We start from the raw sequence: 10,749 nt of genomic DNA on the forward strand, positions 1-10,749 counted from the left end.
CTAACCATTTTTTTTACAACCTTCAATTGCCTTCACATTGTTCTCACTTTTTTACTATTAACTTGATTTACTACTGTGAGAACGGTTGCTTTGATTCTGTGAAAAACATAGGCAATTTGTTTCAAAAGGGTGCTCATTGGGTCCAATAGACTGAGAAGAAAATATTGTGCTGCTTATGTATCAAAAACGGTCTAATGGGAAGTCTGCATATAAACCAAGGCACTCATTTGTGATCTATGCAATTTTGTAAAGGATGCCTCAAATAATTGTGGTATTTTTAAGACTATTGTGTGTGGTTCAAGTTTAACCTCGTTTATTATCTAGCCTATGCATAGAAACACGTACATTTCGGCATATACCTATATTGCCACAACATTAGATTTACTTTGTTGTTATACCAAGAGTATTTTTTCCGGGAAATACGTTTTAGGCATAGTTTTCCGCAGTTGAGTTTGTGTCGCTTTGTTCTCCTGTGTGGATCACAGCGAGGAAACAGAGCGACTCTCTGCAGCTGCGGCCTCTACTCGCGCCTCTCCTCTCCACTCGGCGCAGGCGCGCTGGCTCTGTACTGAGCGTTTGCATTGTGTCTGAACTGCCGGTGAGCTTTAAAAACATTCTAGCTTTCCAACCGCGGCAATGTCGGGCAGGTCGGTCCGAGCGGAGACCCGGAGCAGGGCGAAAGATGACATCAAGCGGGTTATGGCCGCGATTGAGAAAGTACGGAAATGGTAAGAAAGAGGGAAAAAAACAGTCGTTGCCTATAACATGAGGAAAAGCCTTGCTTGTTGGGGGTGGGGGAGAGAACGAGCGAGAATGCAATTGAAAGACGGCAGATATTTTAAGGGAATTTAGGACAGATTCTCTACTCAGGTGCGCTAGGGCGCACTCGTGGTGTGCGCGACTACGTATCTCTAATCGTCTACCACCAGATCCCAATGATTTTAGATCATTTCCCACCAAGGTTTAATGTGGGTCGAACCCAGAAGCCATTTCGTTGCAGTCACATGAAGCCATTCCTTTTTCCTGGCCGTTGTAGTAGCAGAGAGGGAAGAGAGTCGACTGTTTCAGAACACCGACTCGACGCAAATCATTCAAAAATATACTTCGGGACTTTAGGCTACGACTAGTGCGCTCTAGAGTCGGAGTACTTTTTAGACCGTCTGGAGTTTTAAATTAAGCGCTTCGAGTCGCCCTTTAGGTCAAATAGAGATTGCGCGTGAGGGCTGGGAGAGGGACTACTCATGTTTGACTGAACACGCAATGAGTCAGTCTCAGGGTTTTACAAATATAACATTTTCAAAGTTTAGCAATACCACTGGATTACCTTTTTGTTAATTCATGGTTTCTATCAAGGCGCCATTTATTTTCAACAGTGGATTAGATTGAGTCGTTTACTTTCTGAATAAAAATTGAGATTCTGCGCAAGGGGCTCCATTATTAAGTAAATCTGCTAAACAATTAAAAGCTCACTGTTAAAAAGCGATAGGGACATATTGAAGGCTATTTGCAAATTACAATCATGAAACCTTCAAGATGGAAATAATGAAAACATTCTAATAGCCTACTAAAGTTTGTTTTCATATTTGTTTCAATTGTGTCTGTACCTGTTGAATCAAAATGATTTCGACTTTCAATTGTAATTGGCCCACATTCGTGTCGAACCACATACTAGTGCACAAATTCAATTACTGTTTTATTATTATTATGCAAAAAGGCCTCATTTGTTTTAACTAGGAGGGATGGGAACCAGTTGCGACCTGTCATTCAAGACAGGTGGGGTTTTGAGCCCTACATTTTATAGCAAAAAATAAGTCATATTTTTGGCATTAATACTTGTCACATATAATTTTCCAAGCAATGTAAAATATATATCTTTGAGTTAATAAAGCCGCATACAAACATGGTCTCTTTTTTTGTTTTCTTGATTAAGGCAGCTCCAAAATTCAAGTATTTCAGCCTAGCTCAGTGCTTTCTGTGATGGTGGGGCAAGCAAGCAGAAAATATGGAGCATTACGCCGTGATTGGCTCAGTGTTCTGTCACTAATGGGGACACTACGTCACCGCCAAGTCTAAGGGTAGAGCTCTAAAATTCTAGCCCCTTGGGTGCAGCCATAGAGTTACATTAGAAGTGCCCAGCCAAGAAGGCTCAATGTCATTGGCCACAGATAAAATGATGTCAAATCACGTTATGTCTACAGTAACTTTGATTGGACTGATCATGTCAACATCATACTTTCAAAATCTTACCTAGCAGTCATCATCTACTGGCAAATCCTATTTAATCCTTGTCATATGAAGAGAAATAATGAAGAGAAATTATAGATAAAATGTATCGGTGCTCATCGGCCATTGGACATAAACATTACACAACAAGTTGGAATTCGCAAATTCAACAATGAGTGGTTTGGAAGGAATCAGTGGCCAACTGCAAGCATTGCATATCAATCATTAGCCTGCTATTCAGTGGATTGGCTCTGTGGTCCCAAGTCTAAGATTAAGGGTCTCTTTTTCTAGTTTAAAATTATAAACATTCAACATTGCTGTCAATGAAGCATGATTTGTGGTGCGCTCAAAACAACTGTTAACTCAGAACTGCAAAATCTGACTTTAGTGAGTTCAAGACAACTGGGAACTCGGAAAAAAACTAGCTAAAACTATTCAAATACATTTTAAACTTTCATCCAACTCGGAATTGTATATCGGGAACTCGGGCCTCTTTCTAGAGCTACGACCTGAAGATCACTGATGTCATCATGATTCAACCTTTTTTTTTCTTCGAGTTCCCAGTTCTCTTGAAAGCACCATAAATCCAGAGAATGCCAGACTTTGATGACAAAGTTTGATGACAAATTTGCCAGGAAGGACCGCCGTGCCACCTTCCTGTTCAAGTGAGCACAGCACAACAAGGTGAGTCTAAACATGTCTTGTATGCTGCTGCATAAATGATGTGATATGCCAGGGAGATATGTACACTGTAGCTAAGAAAGTAATACTAAGTAATACTTTGTCTCGGGCCTAACAACACCCATGCCAATATATCCAGCAAACACTGGCTTCTCTGGCATTATCACTTAAGTTAGCCTTTAGTATCCCATGTGCCTCACCCTAATAATTTGTTCTATTTTCACCTCTTAATTTTGCCCACTGTTCTGACTTGGTGGTCCACATGTAGCCTATAACCTGTTTTTGAGAAATGTAATCATTGAATATTGTAAGAGCTTTCATTGTCTGCTTATACGCCCCTTTATTTATCCTACGGTTCTTACTTGGTATACAGGGAGAACACTGGGGGGGAGCTCATGTTCTGAATTCTGTCGTGCACATTTCAAAAGTGCTGAACAAATAGTTATGTTGACTACGTTCGTCCTAACTCGCTCATTAATGTCTTAATCGAAATTACGGATTGCCTCTTATCCGCTTGTCCGCTTGTTTGTACATTTCAATTGTCAGTAGAAATCACATTTGTTTAAGCAAGTCAGCCATATCAGTTATGTTTTTTTAAAAGGCAGTAAATGAAGCTAAATCAACTGTTTCACTGCCAGACAAGGCTCTGTTGATAGCCAGGTGTAGCAGTGGTATAGTGCAATTAATGTGTTGTTTACCCACCAAGATTTGCATGCTAAAATCACCACTGGGAACCGTTATTCTATCAATCAATCAATCAAATTGTATTACTATCGTCTGTGACTGTCTCAGTGTTCTTGTTTCTGTCTGACTTTTTTCTTTATGTTGTAATGCGTGTACCACTGGTCCAGTTGATATCACTAAAGAAACATTGAATGTGAATTGAAGTGAACCATTCAATTAATTCTAAACCTGTGTGTGTCTATCAGGGAGAAGAAATGGGTGATCGTAGGAGACACATCCCTGAGGATCTTCAAGTGGGTTCCAGTGACTGAGCCCAAATCAGCAGATGATGTATGTAACCCCTCCTCCCTCCCACACACACACACACACACACACACACACACACACACACACACACGTCAGCCGCATTGAAGTTCAGTAGATATGTCTTTTACAGGAATTCTCTAAGCACCTCTTCAAACTTCACAAACTTGCATCACGTCATTGTGTTGTATGTAACCAGTATTTCTGCCCCCCGTCTGTTGTCTTGCAGAAGAGTAAGAATAAGAAGATGGGGAAGGATGAGAAGTATGGGTCAGAATTGACCACACCTGAGAACAGCTCTTCTCCTGGGATGATGGACATGCATGGTGAGTAATGCTCAATTCAGAGTCCATAGCCGCCATACTCTGACGAACGGTCCATTATTACAGGTCTATAAAATGGGTGGGTCTAGTCCTGGATGCCGATTGGTTACAAAGGCATTCCAGCTGGTGTCTATTCCACAAGTTACCACCAGCTAAATCTATGATGTTAAAATGCCTATTTTCTCTGTTCCATCTCACTGCGCAATCCATTGTCTCATCAGCCCAGCCAAGAAATGTATAAACTTGATCTCCACTATGAAAATTCTCACATTTCTTTTAGACTAGCATTTGGTTTTCACCACGGAGATTTGTATGAATCTTGCTGTCTGTCTCTCCGACATTTAAAATTCGATCTCTAGCTGTCCCATAGTAATGAATGTCGGGATGAGACAGACAGTCAGTCTTCTGAAGTGATTGTGTTAGCTGTGTTGTTGGCTAGCTCCTCTGAACAACAGTGTCCTGATGAGAGAGCACATTTTCAATGCCAGGTGAAATTGCATGTCATTAGCTCATTGTTATGGATGTATCCAAATAAATGTCACTAGAAAGCAACCGAACCAATAGAACAAACGACCAGCCGGCTTGGGTAGGAACCTTAGATTTGTGTCGGGGCTATATCTCATGGAAGGATGAAATGGAGTGAATATATTCAGCAAATGAATGTTTTTATGAAAATATGTATTTTTTTTTTTTACTATGTTAGTAACCCATCGTATTAAGGTGATAATGCCTTCGAAGCCGGTGTTTGGATGATATATTGGCACGGCTAGACAGCCGTTTCGGGCCTAACTACCCCTGTGCCAATATATCTTCCAAGCACCGGCTTCTTGGGCATTATCACTTAATTACAAACCTAATTTCATTGGCTGATATTCAGTCACGGCTGTATCTCACAATAAACCATGTGGCTCTGCAGCTTTGAACTCTGTGGGACACTTAACACCCGGTGTGTGGGTTGGTGTATATGTCTGTGGACCCAGAATGGAATTGAAATTTAAACCAAATTAAAAGCCCATCTCCCTCTCCTTCTCTCTCTCAGACGACAACAGTAACCAGAGTTCCATCGCCGACTCCTCCCCCGTCAAACAGGAAACCAGCTGCAGCACTAGCCCCGCCCCTGAACCCTCTGCTGTATCCCACGGCGATAGCAGTGAGGCCAAGAGCGACCAGAGCCCTGGCAGCAAGAGGAGTGAGACTTGCGCGCGCACACACACACACACACACACACACCCACCACTACCACGGACAATTGCCAACCCTGAAATCCCCTCCTATTGTGGCCCTTTCCTTAGACACTTCTAATACAACTGGATGGGTGAAGCTGATGGCAGGGTTTAGAAGAACAGTGTATATCCAATTCCTGTTTGGTTAGCTGGTTAGGCCTGAAGTCACAGGGCAGTACTCAGGGACTCATCACGCTGAGAGGGGGAGAGAGAAGGATGTAGAGAGAGAGAGTTCAGCTGTGACCAGACCCTCGGGGCTTCAACTGCCAACTCTCCATCTTCACCCCCTACTAACAATTTTGCAGCCTGGTGCAAAATACAACTCTCGCTCTCTTTCTCTCTACCCCTCTCTCTTTCTCTCTACATGTAATGCTCCTTGCTGAACATTTGTAACTACTGCATATTACCAATACGTGGCATCAATGGGTTTAGTATTCCTTTCCAGTATCCCATTAGACATTAGAATGTCTTGTAGCAGAATGTCTTGTAACTGATGGTCAAACGCAGTCATTCAACAGTACAGATCTGACAGGTTTACCAGGTGATTCATGTTGTGTTTGTGGTGCAGCGAAGAGCAACCTGTCCACTGAGGGCTCAGAGAGAGGACAGGGGGACAAGAGAGACAGCAGACCGACATCCTCAGGAGACAAGGACACCTCAGGAGACAAGGACACCTCAGGAGACAAGGACACCTCAGGAGACAAGGACACTCAGGTACTCTGTTCTACTATACTGTATATTCTACTCTTCCTCCATGAAGAAGACGAGTGGCCTGAGGACCTCCAGATTATTCATTTCATTTTTTATCCCGTCCACATTTCTACATAAATAGATGAACCGATAACTTCATCAGCTGTAGTTGTTTATGTTTGTGGGCGGCAGGTAGCCTCTCTGTTAAGTGTTGGGCCAGCAACCGAAAGCTCGCTGGTTCGAGTCCCTAGGGGAAAATACTGTCGATGTGCCCAAAGCAAGGCACTTAACCCTAATTGATCTTGTAAGTCGCTCTGGAAAAGAGCGTCTGCTAAATGACTAAAATGTAAAAAATATATGTTAGCAGAGACAAGCTGGTACAGCCTTGTTTTAGTTAAAACACCCTTATCTGACTGTGTGTTTGTGTTTCTGGGCTGGCAGGAACAGGAGGAAGAGGCTCCTCCCAGTAAGAAGAGCATGCAGGAGTCTCCATCTCAGGACTACGAGGAGAAATAGACGTGCTGCATCCTTTCTATCTTCTTCCTCCCCCTGTAGCCCCTAACACTCCTCCGAGCAGAGGGAGAAAGGACTTTGTCTCCCTCCACTAAGCCTTCTTCCTTCCCTCCTCCTCTTCTTCCACACTCACTCCCTCACTAATGCCACGAGTAGTTCTATGAACCAGCCTGTTATCCCCTCCATGGCCAGGGGTGGCGCTGTGAGCCCAGCTCTTCCCAGAAGAGAAACACTGACCTGCACCTGTGACACAAACCCACTGACAATATGGGACTTCACATTCTACGCTGGCACCACACGCTAACAGAGTAGGATTGAGTTTCCCCTAGACAGTGATCTAAGGTTTAGTTTCTATGTTTCCCCCCCCCTGATGGTTAAAATTAGGATGCAAGGGAAGGTAAACTGATCCCAGATCTGTAGCTCTCATCTTCTAACCCAGGAGCCACGTCAAACCTCCCCCCTAACTCACCTTCGGTTGTTCCGGTGTTTGTTTGGGACAGTTTCCAGGTCGTTTAGTTTAGGGGTTGTTGTTTAGCCCAGGAGGGTCAATGCGCTGTTAAGGTATAATGTCACAAAAACGGCACGCTATGGTTTTACTGCTGCTGTGCTGGGTGTGGATTTCTGTCCGTTTTGTTATTTTAGCTTTATTTAACTTGCTTTTTTTTCTAGAGGAAGAACGAGTTTATTTTTTCGCGAGGACATGCTTGTAGCATACGTAGGTTTTATCGAAGGGTGTTCTTTGATTATTGTGGTATAACGTACTTGGTAGGTCAAACTGTTTTTAACTACTTTTTTATTGTACCATGTTTTTATTTGCCTTACGGTTTTAACATTGAGCTAATGATTTTATTCAGCATTTACATTCAACTATAAACAGTTTCCGTTTCGCATTGGTTACTGTTAGAAAGACAACATGTACTGTACAAAACCGCATTCTGCAAATATCTCAAAAGAAGAATTGACTTTGAGGGAGTCAGCAGCTTCCCACGAGCCTGGGTGTCAGTCAGTTTCTCTTCCCAGCTTCTTTCCTGTCAAAAGGCATGACGACTACAAAAGAGTTGAGGAGTTACACAGAAACATGTGGGTGTCCGGGCTAAATTCCCACTTGGTCAACAGCAATGTACATTTACCGTCATTTTCTTATGAGTCTTCATTGCCACCGTGGTGGTTTAAATGTATTACTATATGTATCACCTTTCATAACCTCCCCTCAGTGTCCAGTCCGGCTCAAACTGTGGCTCAGATCCTCATTCAAGGTGCTCAGATCCTCATTCAAGGTGCTCTCTGTGGGTTTCAACCTAACTTCAGGATCGAGGAAGGAACGCATATTCGCACAAATCTGTCAACTCCACACACAAAAAAAAAAAATCAGCCTCAAACCTATTTATGTATGTTTTTTGTTCGGGTGACTTGATCAATCAATAACCATTGATTTCCCCCCCCCCCCGGAATCAATGAGTTCAGATGGCAGATGATGTAGACATGGGTATCTCAAGAGCGTGAGCCTGTCTGACCGACTGTTTATCAGCGGATACACACATTCAAACATCAGTTCAATAGAGAGAAATGAAATGACATTTCAGTGGCGACAGAGGACGGCTTTAGCATATACCTCATTTACAGTCCAGCAGAGCTGGTACTAGTGATGCTATGTAATTGACATGAGAAGTATGTACAACATTCCGTTTTTTTTTTTAGATATCTTTTATGTTTTAGCTTTCACTTGATTCTGATTGAACCGGTTAATGCTTCTAGTTTAACTCATATGAACTGTGTATATAAAGAGCTGAGGAAACATGTCAGATGCTTGTTTTCTTGGGACCATATTGTTTCAGTCTAGAATGATCTTGTACAGGTTGATGGTTTGTTTTGACTTATTTATTCTATCGCTAGTGCTCAGATTTGATCATGTCCAATGGTTTTGTTTTATTAATAAAAAGCCCCAAAATATTTATTTTACCCAGTCTTTCCTGTTGCCCATTGATTTCAGACGCATTACCTCAAGTACTAGGTTAAAGAACTCTTCGACATAGGTCATTTTCTTCTATTTGAATTTATATGTCAAAAGAACCAATTCTTCCTACTCATTTATCTTTCTAATGCATATGTGCTTCTCATTGGAGTGCAACAAAGCATAAGACTTCGAGGGAAGGCAATCTGAGGTAACAACTGGTTTTCAGTCGGCACTCAAACACTTCCCTACAGACTTCCCCTTCTCTTTTAGGGGCCTGTTTTTCAGTGACACTATTTCCCTTCTGTTGTATTTGAGGGGAACTCATGAAAAATGGAGAGGGTTATTTCAGTTCCCCTCGTCCTGTCAGGGGTAATGTATCTGGGGATGAATTAATTATGAGCAGTTCTTGTACTTATTGGTCGGTGAGATGGAAACAGCCTGGTGTGGTTCGTAGGTTTGGGGGCAGGGGGGGGGCTGGTGGGGCTGAGCAGAGAGGAGTCTTGTCCAGAAACAATCTCTACTACCCACTGGACACACCGTGTAGATCTGAAAGGATGGATTGGATCGGCGTAAGCAATATGGTTGTTTGTTCCAGCACACAACTCTACTGATTTTTGGACTATGACATCATCAGATGATAAGAGGAAATCAACATTCTGCATGTAGAGTATTTGTTTTTATTGTATTTTTTTTGTACACAACATAGAAAACCAGTACCGCTTTACAGTAGGGTCCTCATCTGTAAAGGGTTTATAACAGCCTACCGATTGAACAAACCCTTTATAAAGCCTTTATAGACGATGCCTTAATGCTATTTGAAACATAGAAAACAGTGCACTAAACAGTCACGTCACTTAGTAAAGAGTCCACAATGTGCTTCTAGAGTTAATAACATCATTACAAGTGCGTTACGTTTGTTCCCTGGAGTCGGTACATCGTTATCGTCCAACGTGCAGAGCAGAAAAATAAAATACACGTAAAAGATCCTTTTTGTTTCCATGGCACATCGTGCACATTTAGTTTTTCAGAAAACTTCTGATGGTTATTTACAAAGGCCGGTGTCATTGGTTAGTCACATAGATCTATCATACGTAGCTTTGTTACACTGGGCGATTCAATATGATCCAAACTGTGTGCTTCAGTACATAGCTCTAGTACACGTATATATCTATTACAGGACAGGTCGTTTTTAAAAAGACAATACATAAAATACACAGGCACCACATAAAAAGGTGACAGTAACTAGGTAGTTTCCTGTCTCGACATTTCTTATCAAATCAACACGTTTCTTTTTTTTTCATTTAGCATGGCAGTTTCTAAGTGGGTCCTGGATTCTAAGAGGGAGTTTTAAAGTGAGTAGTGCAACAAGTTAAGTGGCTGGCGTTCGGTTGCCTTAGTTCGGATGAGCGCCCGCCACAAGCACCAGGTTGATGTTCAGTAGGCATTAAAACAACATGTGCGTTTTCTTGTGGAGAATTTCCCAAAATACCTCCTCAGTTCCAAAATGTCCTCTATCATTTTGTGCCTGCTGAACACAACCTGGTAGTACAGGTAGACTGTGTGTCCTGTGGTATTACCCTGTTCCCTTTGTGGAGGGGACATACATAGGGTCACCCCCCCCCTCCCCCTGTAACTATATTCCCGAGGTTGTTGCTGTAAATGAGAACGTGTTCTCAGTCAACTCACCTGGTAAAATAAGGGTTAAATAAATAAATACATAGGTCAGGGTCTGGACACAGCACACTGACTCGGGAACGTGACATGTGAAAGACAGGAATGTGTTGGAGAAACATTCATCATTAATTGTGCTTTTAGCAGTGAACCACTCTGGTGCATCCAGGCCCTTCACCTTCACGTACGTCTGCATCGTCAAATGCCTTCCCTCTTGCCCGGTTACATATGGGAAGTTTATTTCCTGTGAGAACTGAAGTCAAAACCCAACCCATGCTGTATGTAAAAAAACTAAAGAACTAACTAATAACAGAAGATGATTCCTTTATGAACTAATAACAGAAGACTAATTCCTTTAGTTCCTAACATGGATATTACATGTCGGAGAGGGAGTTGGAGAGTTAGAGAGGAGAGAGAGGGGGGAGAGTTAGAGAGAGGGAGGGGGGAGAGTTAGAGAGAGGGAGGGGGGAGAGTTAGAGAGAGG

At 42.4% G+C, this 10,749-nt stretch overlaps 1 protein-coding gene across 4 annotated transcripts; it reads left to right on the forward strand.

Annotated features, from left to right (window-relative positions):
- Positions 1 to 487: 487 nt before the first annotated feature.
- Positions 488 to 8,599, forward strand: LOC118387790 (B-cell CLL/lymphoma 7 protein family member A-like). 4 transcript variants are annotated; one of them, XM_052525858.1, is made up of 7 exons: positions 492 to 728; positions 2,781 to 2,907; positions 3,834 to 3,918; positions 4,121 to 4,217; positions 5,254 to 5,403; positions 6,006 to 6,151; positions 6,569 to 8,599. In XM_052525858.1, exons 2-7 carry the CDS (start codon positions 2,843 to 2,845, stop codon positions 6,641 to 6,643), a joined length of 618 nt encoding a protein of 205 aa, XP_052381818.1. In that variant the 5' UTR covers positions 492 to 728; positions 2,781 to 2,842; the 3' UTR covers positions 6,644 to 8,599. The 4 variants fall into 4 exon arrangements, with proteins under 4 accessions (XP_035632393.1, XP_052381818.1, XP_052381820.1 ...); XM_052525860.1 differs by having other exon boundaries at positions 2,788 to 2,907; XM_035776500.2 differs by lacking the exon at positions 2,781 to 2,907 and having other exon boundaries at positions 488 to 728.
- Positions 8,600 to 10,749: the final 2,150 nt, after the last annotated feature.

The sequence above is a fragment of the Oncorhynchus keta genome, chromosome 9 (assembly GCF_023373465.1).
Source record: "Oncorhynchus keta strain PuntledgeMale-10-30-2019 chromosome 9, Oket_V2, whole genome shotgun sequence".
NCBI classification, from domain to species: Eukaryota; Metazoa; Chordata; class Actinopteri; order Salmoniformes; family Salmonidae; genus Oncorhynchus; species Oncorhynchus keta.